Source organism: Euprymna scolopes, chromosome 20 (genome assembly GCF_053919585.1).
Source record: "Euprymna scolopes isolate OS-2025 chromosome 20, ASM5391958v1, whole genome shotgun sequence".
NCBI classification, from domain to species: domain Eukaryota; kingdom Metazoa; phylum Mollusca; class Cephalopoda; order Sepiida; family Sepiolidae; genus Euprymna; species Euprymna scolopes.
In genome coordinates, this window is record NC_136501.1 from 18,200,411 (window position 1) to 18,219,354 (window position 18,944).

At 31.1% G+C, this 18,944-nt stretch overlaps 2 protein-coding genes across 6 annotated transcripts in view; one reads left to right on the plus strand and one right to left on the minus strand.

Moving 5' to 3' along the window:
- LOC145241341 (uncharacterized) overlaps window positions 1–7,654 on the minus strand; it is a 56,772-nt gene extending 49,118 nt beyond the window's left edge. The window contains exon 1 of one of the 2 annotated variants that reach the window (XM_080104191.1): window positions 7,331–7,654. The gene's annotated coding sequence lies outside the window, so the exon portion shown is untranslated. The remainder of the gene's footprint in view (window positions 1–7,330) is intronic. The other variant, XM_080104193.1, reaches the window with a different exon arrangement.
- LOC145241339 (uncharacterized) lies at window positions 112–16,245 on the plus strand. 4 transcript variants are annotated; one of them, XM_080104185.1, is made up of 3 exons: window positions 8,072–8,384; window positions 9,314–9,897; window positions 12,925–16,245. In XM_080104185.1, exons 2-3 carry the CDS (start codon window positions 9,317–9,319, stop codon window positions 16,115–16,117), a joined length of 3,774 nt encoding a protein of 1,257 aa, XP_079960311.1. In that variant the 5' UTR covers window positions 8,072–8,384; window positions 9,314–9,316; the 3' UTR covers window positions 16,118–16,245. The 4 variants fall into 4 exon arrangements, with proteins under 4 accessions (XP_079960313.1, XP_079960311.1, XP_079960310.1 ...); XM_080104187.1 differs by lacking the exons at window positions 8,072–8,384; window positions 9,314–9,897 and adding an exon at window positions 112–238; XM_080104184.1 differs by having other exon boundaries at window positions 8,072–9,897.
- Window positions 16,246–18,944: the final 2,699 nt, after the last annotated feature.

Sequence of the window (18,944 nt, forward strand, 5' to 3'; positions counted from 1 at the left end):
TACTTGTTTTGGTTGGATTATTGTTCTTATCTTGAGTGTTATTTCTGCAACGTTTCCGTAGCCACCAATTTCGTCAGGCATCTTGGAAAAGAAAGGAGAAAAGGTACTGGTAGTAGTGGTGGACCAGTAACTTTTCTCCTTTTCTTTTCCAAGATGCTTGACGAAGGTCGGAGGCTACACTGACTGAAACGTTGCACAAATAACACTCAAGATGAAAACAATAGTCGGATCAAAATAAGTAATACAAATATTCGGGTTTGTATTACTGTACACATAGATTCGAAAAAGTTATCAAAACGCAAATATATAACAAATAAATGTTATCAAAGGCAAGATAAGTTACTTTTCTACCAAACTGGATATATTTTTGTGTTTTTATTCAGTGTAACATGTTTATTCAGCTCGAAAAACATGCAGTATGTACCGATGTATAGGAAAATTAAAAATGGCGGTCGACTCTCTCTTTAACATCGTAAGTTTGGGAAAAGGTGTCATAAATAAAATTTAAAAAAACTAGATAAAATACTATTAAAACCCCACCGAATCTATGTCACGGTAACATATATTGAGCGAGTTTCTAACAGTATTTTGTCTAGTTTTTCATTTATAACACCTTTTCCCAAACTTACCGTGTTAAAGGGAGAGTCGCGCGCCATTTTCAATTTTCCAATACATCCGTAAACACTGTATATTTTTCGAGCTGAATCAACATGTTACATTGAACAAAAACACAAAAAATATATCCAGTTTGGTAGAAAAGTAACTTATCTTGCCTTTGATAACATTAATTTGTTTTTTTGACAATTTTTCGAATCTGTATACAGTAGTACAAACCCAAATATTCAATTTTTTTTTTATCTACTATATATTCATTGGGTACTTGTACAGTTTAATCAAGACATTAAAAAAATCGAAAAAATATCGGAAAAGGGTTATATTGCGCGTATTCGTTATAGAACGAAGTTCTCCGAAAAAAAAAAAAATCACTCAATTTCATCTATTTTTTTTTTACATCGAAAAACAATTTGTTATCATACCGAGCAAAAGGTTCGATCTTTAGGAATAAAAGCTAGTATTAAAGATGGGGAGGGAGTGTCTACACTTTAACTGGAGTTATCTCCCCGTGGCGTGTTTAACAAATTCCATAATGGCTGACTTCAACGCGCTCTCACAGAACGTGTTTTTCCGCCGTAAAAAAAAAAAAAAAAAAAAAAAAAAAAAAAAAAAAACTACTGGATCAAATTAAATTATTATTTATTTATTTATTTATTTTTCTCTGAGACCTTTAGTCCAAAACGGATACGTTCAATGTAACCTTTTTTCGATATTTTCATTTTTTAATGTCTTAATTAAACTGTACAAGTACTAGGTACGGGCAAATAAATGCCGATGTTCAAAATGTATAAACATTTTGACCCCCACCCTTTACTTAAAAACATCACCCAAAATCAGGAAAGTAACCAATTTTAAGGAAATTTTCAGTATGATGATCGCGAAATATAATGAAGTAATTATTTTTTATTTAAATCCGAGTGGAAATGTATTATTTTGTTTACTAAAGGTTTTAGTAGTAAATAAAAAACGCAAGAATTTATTTTTGCTTTTTTTATATAAATAAAGCATCGTAATTTGTAACAATAAAAATAAAATAAAATAATTTTTATAGGAACATTACGAAAAAAGCCCCTAAATCCGTATTAATAAATTCTATATAACTCGGAGAAAAATGAATTTCTCGAACTATCGATATTACCATTGAATTAAGCATTGCTTATTTAATATTTTCACACACAAAAATTATAATTATAAAAAATATTCGGGTTTGTATCACTGTACACATAGATTCGAAAAAGTTGTCAAAAAACAAATATATAACAAATAAATGTTATCAAAGGCAAGATAAGTTACTTTTCTACCAAACTGGATATATTGTTCGTGTTTTTATTCAATGTAACATGTTTATTCAGCTCGAAAAACATGCAGTGTTTACCGATGTATTGGAAAATTCAAGATGGCGTCTTATTCTCTCTTTAACACAGTAAGAATCACTCGGTTTTAGGCTAGTTAATTTATGTTTTGTACAAACAAGGTGTTGTTGTTGTTTATTATTATTACTACTACTACTACTACTACTACTGTTTAATTCAATATCTTAGGACTTTACTAATTATCTTTGAAATAGACACAGAAAACTAATATTTATCTTCTAAAGAATTTTTACAATGAATTTATTTAACTTCAAAATTTAGCTGAATTGGGTAGCTCGCCGTGAAAACATTTTCATAACTTTTTTTTTTTTTTTTTTCACGTGTACAAATATTTTTTTGCTTTTGGAAATTAACTTTAGTTTCTAATCTTTTAAATACAATCAAAAAGTAGTCGGAAACCTACAAGAAAAATTATGATAAATCGGCTTTCAAAACGAGGTTCCCCATTTTTGCCTGTCCATTTTTGCCCGTACCTAAAAAGTACCATTTCATTGAAATGTTTTTTGTTTTTTTGTTTTTTTTACACAGTGATCACCACTTATCAAGGCCCGGAAGCCACTCAGGGATAAGGGTTATTGCAAGTACATTACGTTAGTGTGGAGATTTGATGAAGTGTTTACTTAAGGGGGCGGTTCATTAGGAATTTGTTAACATTGGACTTGAAGACTGTAGTCCGGTGGGAAGCAGGCAGACGGAACAGAGTTCCACAGGCGTGCACGTGCACTGCAGTGCAGTTCTAAGAAATCTTCATGTTTCGCGTGCATTTGTTTACTTTCAAAAATGAAAGCTGCTCGTTCTGCTTCTTGGTGAATGCCCTCTAGGGCATTCACCAAGAAGCAGAACGTTCCGTTCTAATTCAAATTTACCAGTTTAAAAACATTCTGTTATTCCGAAAAAACGGTCAAGTTCGTTTGCTTAATTTTGGTACTTCTCCAGTTTATCGCCGAAAATTATGACGCCATTTTTTTGGGGGGGGACATCTGTCATTAGAATCAGAGGGATAAATCAGTATTTTTAACTATGACCGAAGTAATAAATAAATAACAAAAAAATAAACTAGATATTAATTACTTCCGCAAATAACTATAAAGAAAAGTGGCACTCATACAGAAAGTGATCCGTGCTGAAATAATATCGTTATTATTTAAAAAGCCATTCTTAACATGGGGAGGAAGGGCCTTCCTCCCCATGTTAAGAATGGCTTTCCTCAGGAAGGGTGTTTTGTAACTATTATGTACTTTAACCGTACAATTGAATTAAAAAAACACATAAAACTTTAATTAAACGTGGAAATATGATTTAAACAATAGTGCGGATCCGCCGGATCACTCTCTGCATTAGCACCAGAAAAGTAAATAAAGAAAATGAAAAAAAAAAATATATATATATATATACGTAATTGTTTAATTGAAAATGTTTTAATTTAATTAATGAAAACGGGAAAGTTTTTCATGAAACGTATATAAATATATTTTTATTATTAAAAATGAAAATGACATATTCATAATTATTTAAATTGGGCGAGAAGTGCGAGCACCATTTGAAAACCAAAACATTTGTTGTAATGTATCAAAATATCATTGTAAAGGCATCTATTGAAAAATCTGTGTAAGAAAATATAATTATAATAAAACCCTTTTGGGTACTGGTCACAATTTGAGTTCCTTGCCGAACACCATAAAAAAAACACTGACTTCTCCCTACGCATGAGCAAAGGACATGTTTTAGTTGCCATAGTAACTAAACGATCATGAATTTTTATCGACTTTTTATAAGTTTTACTGTTTATGAATATTAAAATAAAAGAAATTACTACACATTTATTATTATGTCTAAGTTTTACCATTTTTTTTAATTTAATTATTTTTCTATGTCCCTGCTTTTAAATTAAAAAAAAAAAAAAAAAGTTTTATTTTTCAAGATTATGTAAACATTATGTTACGCCGAAAGTTGTACATTCATGCAAGCAAGGAAAATATTAGAATCGTAAATATAAAAATTATGCGAAACCTGTAATTGAAAAAAAAAAAAAAAGTAAAAATATTTTTTGCAATTATAATTATTTTGTGTATAAAAATATTGGTAATCGTGAAGAAAGAGAGAGCCTGTTTCCTCCGTTCGACTATAGGTGGCGTTTACTGTCTGTCCACCCAGTTACGGAAGTACAAAATGTATATAATGCCACCCTTGAAATAAAAATAAATGTTTTTGTTATATTTTAATTTTAAACATGTTTCTTTTTTTTTTTTTTGTGCAAACAAATTTAAGTTTTATTTTTTTGCAAACATATTTAAGTTTTATTTTTCCAAACATTTACGTTTTGATGCTTGTTTATTTTTAAACATTTACGTTTTTTTTTTTTTTGCAAGCATAAACTATGTTTTTGCTATATTTTTCTTTTAAACATATTTATGGGTACAACCGTTTTTCCGCGAGTATTTTTTACGCTCTTATGATAATAAAAAAAATCAACGTTTTTTCTTTTATCTTTTTTATGAACCCCCCCCCCTTTTTTCTTAATTTTTCTGCACTTATTTTACCTTTTCTGCAAGTATTTATATATATATATATATATATATATATATATATATATATATATATTTGAAAAAGGATATTGTAAAACTTGAATCTTACTTGAAACTACTATTAAAAAATAGCGCGGTACCAATAAGTGCATAAGCAAACTTTTCAAAAAGAAAAATATTTCAAAAATATTTAGTTTATGCTTGCAACCCCCCCCCCCCCAAAAAAAAACCGTAAATGTTTTAAAATAAACAAGCAACAACACGTAAATGTTTGGAAAAATAAAACTTAAATATGCTTGCAAAAACAAACAAAAAAAAACGTAAATATGTTTGAAAAAACAAAAAACAAAACTTAAATATGTTTGCACCCCCCCCAAAAAAAAACCATGTTTAAAATTAAAATATAACAAAAACATTTATTTTTATTTCAAGGGTGGCATTATATACATTTTGTGCTTCCGTAACTGGGTGGACAGACAGTAACGCCACCTATAGTCGAACGGAGGAAACAGGCTCTCTCTTTCTTCACGATTACCAAAATATTAAATAAACAATGCTGAATCATCGGTAGTTCGAGAAATTGATTTTTCTTCGAGTTATGTCGAATTCATTAATACGGACTTTAGGATCTTTTTCGAAATGTTCTTGAAAAAAATTTTTTTTTTTTTTAATTGTTACAATTTTTTTTTTTAATTGTTACAAATTTCATAAAAAAAAGCAAAGATAAATCCATGCATTTTTTTTTACTACTGAAAATCATAAATTTAATAAAGGTATTTTGTTTCAACAAAATAATGCATTTTCCACTAAGATTTAAGTAAAAATAATGTGTTCATTATATTCCGTGATCATTATTTGATAAATATTGAGAACTTCATTAAAATTTGTTAATTCCTGATTTTTGGTGAATTTTTAAGCAAAGGAAGGGGTCGAAATGTTTATACATTTTGAGCATCGGCATTCATTTTGCACGTACCTAGCTTTAAAAAAAAAAAAAAAAAAAACACTTGCACGAAGCAGTTCATTTCCTTCCTCGTCTCTCTCTCTCTCTCTCTCTCTCTCTCTCTCTCTCTCTCTCATGCGTGCGCATATGTATATTTCTGGCCTAGATAAATACACATTGAACACTTCGTAGTTAAAACCATCCGCTGCTACATCACATCACCCAAGAAAAAAAGAAAACGAGATACTACATTATTTAAGTAACTGAACCCCGTTCCCTAAAAACTTTATGAAAAATTAAACAACAAACAAACAATTATTTAAAAAATTGGAGGAGGGGTCAGTTTGCTTTATAAATTTAGCACAAAATAATCGGCGGACCAAGTAAAGATTAGATACACCGGTAGCAGACGACAAAGATACGCGCACATTTCCATTGTTCGACCTTGATATTGGCGTTGTTTGGTTGTACCTATTTACTATGCCTCCCCACGGGACAGGGTCGTTTTTTAACGTGGCCTTGGTTGGTTGTATAAACGTCAAATAGCAGACATGTCCGAATGTTCGCGAGCAAATTTTTTTTTAATATATTTACAAAACTTTTTAAGATTTAAAAGAAAAAAATACCAAAATTTTTAAAAATGCATGTAATTAGAATATTGTGTAACTTGTATATAAACAGAAAACTGAATGAATCCACGTGGAAATCACTGAATCAAAACAAAATTTATTAATTAAAAAAGTGTCTTTATTTACGTTTTCAGTAAAATGCCAAACGGAAAATCTGAATATTTTTTACTTGAAAACAACTTACAAGTTATTATTAAATATGCATATAAAAAAAATGGTAATTTAAAAATGAAATGTATTTAAATGTTTTACACGTGTTTAAATGACAATATTTAGACGTTAACAAATAAATAAACAATATCAAAGGGAGATAATTCCGTATCGCGAGAATTTCACCGTTTTTTTAAATTGGAATTTGTATTTTAAAATATATATTTTATAGTATATCATTTTTTATTAACTATTATTCTATTTTTAGAAGAAGGGCATGAATATTTCTCATAAAAAATATAGTTTTACGTCTAAATATTGCATTTATTTGTTGTAATGCCTGGTTTAAATTTTACCGGCTGACATTGTTTGATAACACCGTGATCGTAGTAGAATCATAAATCATTTCCCCATTTAAAGTCATTTCCTCAAATATAAACACAAATTAAGGGGAAAAGATATCAAGTAGTCATGTTTTTCTGGTAAATTGCAACTTAGGCCTGTTACCATTCCAAAATCGACCTGCCCTAACAGGCATATATGCAAAGGTGTTGTGTCGTCAAATGAGGCCTGCCCTCCCTGCGACCCTGCACCCCTGCAATGCCTGCATTCGCTTCTAAGAGATCTTACATACAGCAATTTGATGCAATATGTTAATCAAGAGGATACACATTATTTCTTTCAATCTTTAAAAATGTTATCACTATTCCGATTTCATTAAGGAAGTAAAAAAAAAAAAACGAATGTTGGAGGGAGCTGTCAGTTCTAATGGGGGGGGTAGATTTTTTAAATTCTAGTTATCTTTTATCTGTTTTACCTTATTCATTTTATTTTAATGCAACAAAATAACATTTTGGGGTTTAAATATTGCAAATAATAATTTTTTTTAACCTATTTATAGGGAAAATATATAAAAAAAACAAAGATCTTTCAATTTGTTTATGTAGATGATCTTTAATGTTATTTCCTCAAATAACGGTGCAAGTAAGAGATCTGATTTTTTGTATGAGTATTAGGTATACTACTACACAAATTTCCTGGGGCTAGTGGAGTTGATTTAAAAAAAAAAAAAAAAAAAGTGAAAAATCGACCTACCCTAATGCCTGTGTCTTGCTTCAAACATACACTGATTCAGAAGCTTCGCTTGTTAATTTAACTGCCATTTCAACACTGCGAATCTGAGAGCAAATCTGGCAACTTCAACTTAATTCCAATTTCATCAGTGAATTCAAAAGTTCATCTTCAGAGTATGTTTTCTGTAAATGCCGGTTCAATTAATTCAGACCAATGATTGGCATTAAAGTTGATTTGTGTTATTTTTTTTTTTTTAATCTTCTTTTGGCCGGCTCCTCTTTCCTGAAAAATTACTTCATTGAGCTAACTTAAAAGTGTAAGCGTATCTATTTTAATGTTTATAATGCAATGCAAACATAAATTTAAAATGGGAATTTCACCGTTTCTTTTAAATTGGAATTTGTATTTTAAAATATATATTTTATAGTATATCATTTTTTATTAACTATTATACTATTTTTAGAAGACGGGAATGGATATTTCTCATAAAAAAAATATAGTTTTACATCTAAATATTGCATTTATTTGTTGTAAGGCCTGGATTGCCTGGTTTAAATTTTACCGGCTGACATTGTTTGATAACACCGTGATCGTAGTAGAATCATAAATTATTTCCCCATTTAAAGTCATTTCCTCAAATATAAACACAAATTAAAGGGAAAAGATATCAATAAGTCATGTTTTTCTGGTAAATTGCAATTTTCCCAACCCTAGGCCTGTTACCATTCCAAAATCGACCTACCGTACTGTGTACGTTTTCAGCGACCCAATTTTTTATTATTATTATTATTTATTTTCACGTTTAAATTAAAAGATATTTCAAAATTTGAATTTAACTTAAGTATTATGGTATGCACATTTACCTATAAGTATGGCAAGCCACTTATAATTCAATGCCCGGGTGTTTTGAGGTAAATCAAAACTCGGGGGGGGGGGGTTAAATAATAATAAAAAAATGTTTTGGTAGGTGAGTATGAGAATCGAACCCGTACCCTTGAGTTGGAAATTAATATGTGAAAAAAAAAAAAAGTGCTACGTTAACCATTGAGCCACGGCGACAGACACTGTTAAACAGGTTTGAAATTATTTATTTAACTATAAAATCAGGCGTGCGCAATAAAAGTTAACTCTGCTGCTTCCATTTGACCTAATTAAGAAGGTCAAATAGAGTCACGCTGGACGTTTTTCCCGGCGCAATGCCGAGAACGTCTGTTTGAGTTTAGTTTCAGTTTATTTATACTAAAAAGCCCAATCAACACGCGAGAAGCCAAAATAGCAATAATTTTGTAAAAGTCGACGTAAATAAATCTATAAGCTACATGCGTTCCCAAATCCTACATATTATTATCTAGAACCTATATACACAGTTTTAAGCGATAGTAACGACCCCAGGAGCGTGTGCGAGAAAAGCCTTTTGAAGACATACATGAAATGGTCACACACATTTTGCCTTTTATATATATAGATTATAAACAGAATGACTCATAGAAATCTATCTATATTCTTTTTTCATTTTAATATACTTTCATAGAAATGTTTCTGTTATGTCACAAAAAACTATTTTCTTTACGTCACAAGTATTACGCTCATACATTAATTCCATAGCTAATATAACATACTGAACCAACAAGTTATGGGTAGTCTAGTGTAATACTAAATTTAATAATAACCTGTTTATGAAAATTAACTAGCAGTCAGTGTACCATAACATGTACCATAATTTCAAGTTGGATACCATATCTGGCAAGCACCGTACAATAATTTGTGTTGGCCGGTATGACAACCCTGTAGATTTCTGGAATAAGGGTGAAAAACAATACATAAAAGAAATTAATATATATTTAAAAAAAATATGACTAGGTTACTACTACTACGCCACCTCTTCCTTATCCTACTATTACTACTACTGGTTGACATGTATTTTCCCTACTACTACTCTACTACTAATACTACTACTACTACTAATGAAGAAGAAGAAAATTGAAATAATGTATTTCTCCTTAGATCATGCCTAAACGCAAAGTTACAAGACCACAAGTGGCTGATAAAAATCCAAGCTGTGATGCAGGACCAAGCAGACCAAAAAGAAGAAGAACTGAAACTGAAGAAGAAAGAGAAATCCACCTCCAACGACAAAGAGAAAGGGACAGGCGAAGAAGAAATGCTGAAACACAGGAAGAAAGGCAGCAGCGTCTAAGAAGTCAGAGAGAAAGACAGAAGAAAAATAGAAATGAAGAGACACAGGACCAGCGAGAAGAGCGCCTCCGCAGTCAGAGAGAAAGAGACAAGCGAAATAGAAATGAAGAGACGGAGGAGCATCGAGAAGAACGCCTCAACAGTCAGAGAGAAAGAAGCAGGCGAAATAGAAATGGAGAGACGGATGAGCATCGAGAAGAGCGCCTCAACCGTCAGAGAGAAAGACATCGGCGAAATAGAAATGAAGAGACACTAGAGGAGCGAGAAGAACGCCTAAGCAGTCAGAGAGAAAGAGATAGGAAAAGCAGAAATGAAGAGACATTTGAAGAGAGAGAGCAGCGCCTGAATAGTCAGAGAGAAAGAGAAAAATATTGTAAATACAAATGTTCTAAGTTAGTATTATGAGGAAGCATGCCTTCCATTAATGTTCTTTTGTTTGTTTTGTAAAAGAAATGGATTTTTCACTTTATATGTTATGTATCTTTTTAAATTTTCTTTGGGTGTGTATATCTTGAAACTTTCTGTTGTCCATTGTTTAAAATATAAAATAATACTTTATATGTTATGTTTGCTTTGAAACTATTTTATTGTGTATATGTCTTGAATTGTTCATTTGATTATCTTTTATAAAACTTTTATTATTATTATTAAAACAAAATGAACGTCTATTCATTATGAAATAACATCTCCCGAATAAGGCTTAACAAGCCAACAGGCCTACTACTTGCAGTGCAAGTAGTTAATTTTATTCACAAAAACTATTCCACTAACCCAACAAATGGCATTTTTCACTCCAGATTTTTTTTTTTAAATATGCTTTTTGAGTATATGCCTGGAATTATGTTAAAAATAATATATCGGTAGCTTTAGCCATATAAGAAACATTTGTTTTTATAACTTTGTTAAACAAAAACATTATATATATATATATATATATATATATATATATAATGGGCCAACAACCAGCATTCTTATCAATCACGTTTATTGGATTTATTAAATGTTGCTATAATTTCTCAACACTGAGTGACCCAACGGGTTATGGGTTGTCTAGTGTATATATATATGTATATATATATGTATATATATATATATGTATAACTACTTAATTTACTCACATAAAATTAATATACGAAAGTATAGATTTATGCGTAAACTTTAAGTATTTACTTCAAAAGTGCTCAATACGTAGGTAGAGCTAGTTGGTAATTTATAAAATATATATGGCGATTAAGCTACACTGAATATTCGGCGTTTCATCCACTTTAGGACTCCTCAGGCTTATGCGCGAATTCTGTGGTTGTTTATCGTTTTTATATGCTCCTCTTCTATTGAGATTTTAGTTAGCCAATCAGCTTTCTAGTATCCACCGCGCCCCTTCCTATCAGCCAATGGGCATGCATTTTATCGAAGAAAGGATCTGTTTTAAAACTAGGTTAGTGGTTTTTGTTTTTTTTATTGTTAGTTTATATATAAATATATATATGTGTACATACATATATGCACATATATATACATACATACATATATGTGTGATCGTTTCATGTTTATTTCATTTATTTATTTGTTTATTTTCTATTGTTTTTGTTAGTTTTGAATCGCTATCCTAGAGTAAATTTTATTTTATTTTATTTATACGTGTATATATATATATATGTATATATAAAAAAACAGCAATTTTCTTTTACGAAACAATCAAACCAAATACCATGAACAGATAAGATTTTTGTCTCTGATAGGATCCAAGATTTATTAATTAGGAATAATGTGTCTCGGTCCCTCTTTTCAACAGCAATTAAATTTCAGAGGTTCGACCTTATGTTCAACAGCCCTAAAAACCCAGACCCCATTTTTAAACATCCTTTGTTGTATTTTCTATTAAAAAACATGACTCATCAATTTCAACCTCTTTAGGTTTCTTTGTTGTTTCATCAATCCCACAAAGCATCATGGAATGATCGAGTATTTCCTGTTTGCATTCTTCCCAGATGAAATTCATCCAATCAACAATAGTACGCTGAGCAACGTCTCTATTTGTTTATTTATTCTTGCTCTGCTGCATCCCAATATTCTAACAGAACAACGATGTCAATATCTGTTGGATGTGGAGGTGGCTTCCTTCTAAGAAAGAACCCTTTCTTGGGGAAACTGCTGATCTATAAGACGGACAATTTCAGACGTCACAAATGTTGCTATTTATTATGAGTCATAATTGGGCTATGACAACAGCATATTCTTTTCATTGTTTTGACTCTCTGGTGTGTATCCGTTGATATATGTTTTTGTATAGAGTGATGTGGTTCTTGGTTGATTAACTGTGTCGGATATATACTTGAGAGTCAAAACAATGAAAAGAATATTCTGTTGTCATAGCGCTAGTCATAATGAAGCTGCTGTGTGCAACTCTTTATCTCTATATTAATAAAAGAAAGCATCACTTATTTCCCTAAGTAAAAAAGCATTATAGTTTAGCAAACACTGTATATAAATTATGATCAGACTGCTGGCCATTATCTCGTGTAGGTTTTACACATACTTGTAGTCACATTCCTCCATTATAATAGAATCCTATATTATTTCCTGCAACTTATTATTTAATAATAAACTAGATAAATAAGAAAAAGTTCACTTCATTTTCTTAGTTCCCTTAATACTGTATATGCAATCCACAATATTGTTTTTCATTTTAATGGAGAAAAAAATAAAAATGAATAAGATGTTTTAAAAAAAAAGAAAAGCAATTTGAATAAAGAAAAGGATTAAACAAAAAAAAAAAAACAGAAACAAATGAAATTGAAAGTTTTTTTTAGTTTTTTTTTAAAATGAAATGATAAAAAGTAAAAATACAAAAACAAATGAAATTAAAATTCCTTTTTTAAAATAAAAGAAAAAGAATTAAAAAACACAGAAACAAATTAAATTGAAAACTTTTAAAATGATGAAACTATTGAAAATACAAAAAAATCTTCTTCAGGTGCTTAAAAAACAGATACACGTTCATAAACAATTTAAATTTTAATCATGTGGGGATATATAATGTAACAGTGTAATTTTAAAAGCCGTCCCTTTTAGTCATGCGAGGATTGAAGGCTATCTTAACAGCCTAAACTACATATGTGCCTAATTATTTAAAAAAATTGAAGCATAAAAATTTTTCAAAAATTACTGGATTCAGGATTAAATAACCTGAAAAGGTTTGATACCTTATAACACAAAAACAACCAAACCAAACTGTCTTTAGGATTCTAATTACACATGCATGATATAATTTTCATATCATGCAGGGCACATCCTCGGCATTTTTTATCTCTTTCTTTGAAAAAACATATTTACTTTATTTTTTGTTTTGTTTTGTTTTTTGGTTGTTTTTTTATTTTATTTTCAGAAATTTCAAAGAAAATGTTTACTTTTTTTTCCAGGTTGACAAGAAAGAGAAAAAATGTGGTTGTTATGAAGAATACATTCGTAAACAAAGTTTGCAAAAAAAACGAGGCTGAAAACAAACTTACAAATCCAAACCCTTGCAAAGATAAAAATTTATCAACTGCAAAACCCTCCAGTGAAAAACATATAAAATCAGAACCGCTTACTGATTCTGCACTGGAAAATAATGTTCCTCTGCCAATCTCTGACACGTTACTTGCAAACAAGAACACTTTGTTGATAGAAAAGCCCACTAATGCGAAAAATAGCTTTCTTGAAAAGCAGTGCTCAAACCTGGAAAAACCTGTTATAGTACCCACTTCTGCTTCATTATTGCCATCTAACGTGACAAATTCAGCTGACAAGATGTCGATCTCTTCAAAAACTATTCCAAGTTCAAATAATAAAGTTATTTTTTCCCCTTTCTTGAATACTAATTGCAATATACCAATCGTATTGACTCCAAATAAATCTCTTTTGCAACCAACAAATTGCTTGGCTACACTTGGCCAGCCAACAAATTGGGTGACTTCTACTGGCCAGCCAGCAAATTGTGTGACTGCTACTGGCCAACCAACAACTTGGGTGACTGCCACTGGCCAGCCAACAAATTTGTTGACTATTCCTGGTCAGTCAAATTTGCCTGCCAATACTGTTACATATGTGCTCATGTCAGCTGGTCAAGCAACTGTACCAGCAAGAATAAATATATCTTACACAGCAACAACTACTACGACAACATCTACAGGTACTGTGCCTGTTTCTATAAGGCCTGCTGAAAAGCATATTGTACCTAACTTGACCGGTGGCCAGCTATCATCTATGAAAGATATTAAGGCCAAAAGCACATTTGTTCAGCTTCCAATTCAGATTTCTACATTGGTCAATAGTAATATAAATATTTCTGACCAAAGTCAAAATAGATCACAGTCAATGCTGCCACAGAAAATTTTAACACAGACAGACTTAGAAAACAAAGAAAAACTATCCCAGATTCCTTTATCTATGAATAAGGGTGTATTAAAAAAGTTTAAACAGCCTAACCACTTGAAACCAGAAATGACGAAAAATGATCATATTTCCCCAGTTGTACAGGCATCTAATATCAATTTGGTTAAAATTGTTGAGAAACCAAGCGATGATTCAAGCTCATTGTTAGGTGAACTTTTAAACAATGCGGTGACGACGGAACTTTCAAAAACTCTGCAAAATAAAACTGAAGACGGTTCAAATTTGATGACGGAATCTTGTGAGAAAATTAAAACGACGACTTCTGAGGATAATAAAACTGTATCATCAAAGGAAAATAATGTTTACGATCCGTCTTCAATTCTGGAGAGTATCAAGATTTTTCTTGCCAAACCAACAACAAATAATAAACCATTCAAAGATCATCCGAGAAAACTTCTGGTTCCTTCCAAATATAAATGCAATAAACAGACTCCAGATTTTTCTGCAACTGAAAATACCGGAAGTCAATTGTCTGGTTTTAATTTGCCAAGTGATAATTATGTGATTCATAGTAAAGAGTTAAAGACTGATCTTTTCCGATCTGAAACACTATCAACCAGTGAGGAAAAGGACAGTGAAAATGAAACTGGATTCCTTAAGAGACGACCATCATTAGAAGGTAAAACAATAAATAATGAAGAAAAGGTAACTATAAAAACTGAACCGCTTGATGACAAATCAGGAGACAATCAAAGCTGTGGTAACTCGTCTGGTCCCTGTACGTCTTCAGTGATGTCATTTCCTGTTAACATTGGAACCAAACAGAAGAACTCTAATGAAGGGGAGATAATTATAAAAACTGAACTATTAGATAATGAATCAGGAGGCAGTCAAGATCACAATTTCTCTGATCAGCATTTATCTTCAACAGCATCCTTTCCTGCTGATAATGAAATGAAAACCAAATATAATTCAGAAACTGAATCAATGACCCCCACGACCAAAGAAAAAGGCGGAGATAATGAATTAGTGATAAGTAGTTGTTTTTCATTGTCAATCAACTCTGAAGACGAAAGAAAGCTTCCTTTTGACGCCACAAATTCCAATCTTAATAGTCTCTTTTTTCTCCCTCAACAATCAAATTTTGACGATTTAAATGAAATTCCTAGTGAAAATTCTGCAAGTGTTGCCAAGAAGTCAAAACTCTCAGAATTTTCCGTCGACTTAGAAGATTCAGATTTGTCTTCTTATTCTCTCACTTTATCTACCACGGAAGAAAAGCAAATTCCTTGTGCCAAAAATATGTATGAAACATCGTCCAAATTGATTATAGATCCAGAATATATGAAACAATTAAACAAAAACAGTTCATCCGATGATAAAGTTGAAAACTCTGCTAGTCTGTTTGAATTGAACAAAGCACTGCTCAAGTCCAAATCGATAGGATCGCCAGAGGAAAAGCAAATTCCTACCGCCAAAAAGTGGTATGAAGCTGTTCCATATAAATCAATTGTAGATCCAGAACATGTAAAAACGTTAAAAGAAAACGATTTATCCGATGATAAAATAAAAAACTCAGTTAGCCTATTTGAATTGAATGAAGCGTCGCTCAAATCAAAATTAATAGAATCATCAGAAGAAAAACAAGTTCCTTGTGGTGAAAAGTCGTCCAACGTTTCTCAATACAAATCCATTATAGATTCAGGGTATATACAAAAATTAAAAGAAAAGGATATATCCGTTGATAAAATGAAAATCCCTTCTGATACATTTAGAATGAGCAAAGCGTCACTATCGTCAGAAGAAAAACAAAATCCTTGCGTCAAAAAGTGGTATGAAATTTCACCATATAAATCGATTATAAATCCAGACGATGTAAAAAAATTAAAAAGTGCTGATTCATCCGATGATGAAACGAAAATCCCTGTTGATCCGTCTGAATTAAATAAAACACCAGTCAAAAGAGAATCAATAACAATTTCTGGAGACATTCTCACGACGCCTAGTTCTATTGATAAGGCGCTAACATCAGAGAAAAATGTTGCCTCTCATTTGCTGTCAATGGATGATTTCTTGATAGACAATTTGACCAAAGATAAAGAGGCAGATTCGTTTCTTGAAGGTCGTATCGCTTTTCACCAACAGCAATTAAATTTGTTGCAGTTACAAGTAGAACAACATAAAACAATGTTGGAGAAACTAAAGAAGGCCCAAAATTACCTCCGAGGATTAACATGAATTACTTAATCCTTTCTAACGAGAAGAAAAAAGTTAGAAATTAAAAGTAAAATTCACTGAACATTTGCTTCCTCTGAATAACATATGCTTCATGTTACTTTAAAATAAAGATTATTTTTATAACGAAACATTTAATGTTTAAGGTCTTTCTAACGAATTGAACAATTTTTTTTTCAATTCTAAATTGATTTTGTTTATAAATTGCCAATAGAATAGTTTCTGACGAATTGAACAATTTTTTTTTTAATTTCAAATTATAATTTTGTTTAATAATTGCCAATAGCAGGATAGTTTCTAAAGAATATCTAGTGAACAATTTTTTTAAAATTTCAAATTATAAATTTCTTTATTAATTGCCAATAGTAAGATAGTTTCTAAAGAATTTATATTCAACAATTTTTTTTTTAAATTTCAAATTTATAACTTTGTTTATTAATTACCAATAGCAGGATAGTTTCTACAGAATATCTATTGAACAATTTTTTTTTTTAATTTCAAATTATAATTTTGTTTATTAATTACTAATAGCAGAATAGTTTTTAAAGAATTTATATTGAACATTTTTTTTTCAAATTATAACTTTGTTTATTATTTACTAATAGAATATTTTCTAAAGAATTTATACTGAACAATTTTTTTAATTTCAAATTCTAACTTGATAAAGATCTCCCCTCAATTGCCAAAATTTTAAGGATGTACAATTTTTTTTTTGTCTACAATTAGAGGCTTTCAAATGTTATTAATCTCTAGGCTTGGTCTCCTTAGTAATTTTTCTTTTTTTAGCATATGTGCTGCCTCCTTGAGTCGCCTGACCCTCCACTTTGCATTCCTGTCAATTATTTTAACCTCATTCCACAAAGGGAAGTATGTTTCTTTTTCTTTTGACATGGGATCAGCTAGTCCCGACTTTTCAACCCCTTCCCATATCACGGCTTTACGATGTTCCTCTAACCTTTCATTTAGGTGTTGACAAGTCTCACCTTTGTATAGTTTTCTGTGTTTGCATTAAATTTCATATACACAGTTTTTTGTCAGTTTTAGGTCGGAGGCTTAACTCATATTAGGTGTTTTTTGAGAGTCAAATCACTCTTGAATGTTGTTCTGTCATATGGACTGCATATTTTTTAATTTTGTCGACAGGGATGCAAGGTAGGTCATGCAACTCAAGGAGGCAGCACATGGGATCCTTCTTCTACCGCTCCAGAAGATATCTCACTGTTGAAGCAATCCTCTATCTATATAAAAGCCAAGTATGTCCAAGGATGGAGTACTGCTGCAAAATTGGGCAGAAGCTGCTTAAAACAACCTATCCGGCCTTGACAGTGTACAAAATAGGCTTCGTGGCTTAGTGGGGATGCCCTTTTCTCTTCCTTGCAGGAGAGACGTTGCGAGCATATCTTTGTTTTATCGTTGCTTCCATGGCAAGTGCTCGCCTGAGCTCCAATCCCTGGTCCCCCCTCGCCAATCTTTCACGAAAAACACCCGTCTAGCTGAAGCCACTATCAAAAATTTTCCCCACTCTTTATCTGTGCTAAAACCAAAACGTAGATTCCATGAACAAAGCTTCTTTCTTATAAGTGCACGCCTGTGGAACTCTGTTCCGTTTACCTGTTTCCCACCTGACTTCAAGTCCAACATAAACAAATTCCTGATGAACCGCTCCCTTAAGCAAGACACTTTATACAATCTCAACACTAACATACTGTACACGCAATAACCCTTGTCCCTGAGTGGCTTCCGAGCCTTGATAAGTGGTGACCACCTGGTAAAAAAAAAAAAATTACTGAGCAGACCAACCCTAGAGATTAATAGCATTTGGAAGCCTCCAATTGTAAAAAAAATAAAAATTGTACACCCTTAAAATTTCTGCTATGCAAGGGAGATAATCTCTTGTCAATCTTTATTAGAGTTGTCTTCTCTTCGTCAACCAATTTTTTTTTTTTTTTTTATGAAATATAGCCCTAAAACAAATTAACTCAAAGGATACGAAAATATCTACGGAGCTAGTAACTTTTCTCTTTCCTTTTCCAAACAATAACCAACATGCCTGAGGATGATTGATGGCCAAACCGACCGAAACGTTGATGAGAACAATAGTCCGATCAATACGAGTAATATAAACAATCTGTCCTCATCTAAAAAATGTATAACTTTAAATTTTTTAAATTTACAGATTATAATTTTGTTTATTAATTTCTAATAACAGAATAGTTTCTAAAGAATTTATGTTGAACATTTTTTTTTAATTTCAAATTATAATTTTGTTTATTTATTTCAAATAACAATAGTTTCTAAAAAATATATGTTGAATAGCTAATTTTTTAATAGAGACAAAATTTGGTGCTTGTCAAGAATTCCTCCCATGGAAAAACAAAAATAAAGACAAATCTGTACAACCAAAAATGTCGTACACCAAAAATCATATAAAAGTAATTTATTTTTAACTAAGAAAATCAAATTTTAAAGCTAAACTATGAGTGACAATCTCGCAATGCCAGCTTTAAAAAAAACTCTGAAGGGAGAAAGAAGATAACTCCAAATAATTTAAACTTTTTGCAAGATTTTAGAAAAGCCATTCTTAATGTACGGAAGAGAGAATATTGGAAAAAGTTATTTGCTTAAACATGATTTTTTTTTATAAAAAATAAAACTATTTTATCAATTTACATGATTTTTGGTGTATATTTTCTTTCCATCACATACATCATAAAAATTTTTCTTCATTGTTGTTTTTTCATGTGTGTCTGGGAATGTTCTGGACAAGCACCTGCAAATCTACCAATCACTGGAAGTAATACAATTGAATGAGGGTCAACAACTCCTCACT

Excerpts from the sequence above, each read along its gene's own strand:
- LOC145241339 (XM_080104184.1), top strand. The coding sequence starts at position 9,317 with ATGCCTAAACGCAAAGTTACAAGACCACAAGTGGCTGATAAAAATCCA. Across the intron at positions 9,898-12,924 it reads TGTAAATACAAATGTTCTAA|GTTGACAAGAAAGAGAAAAA; the intron begins GTTAGTATTATG and ends TTTTTTTTCCAG.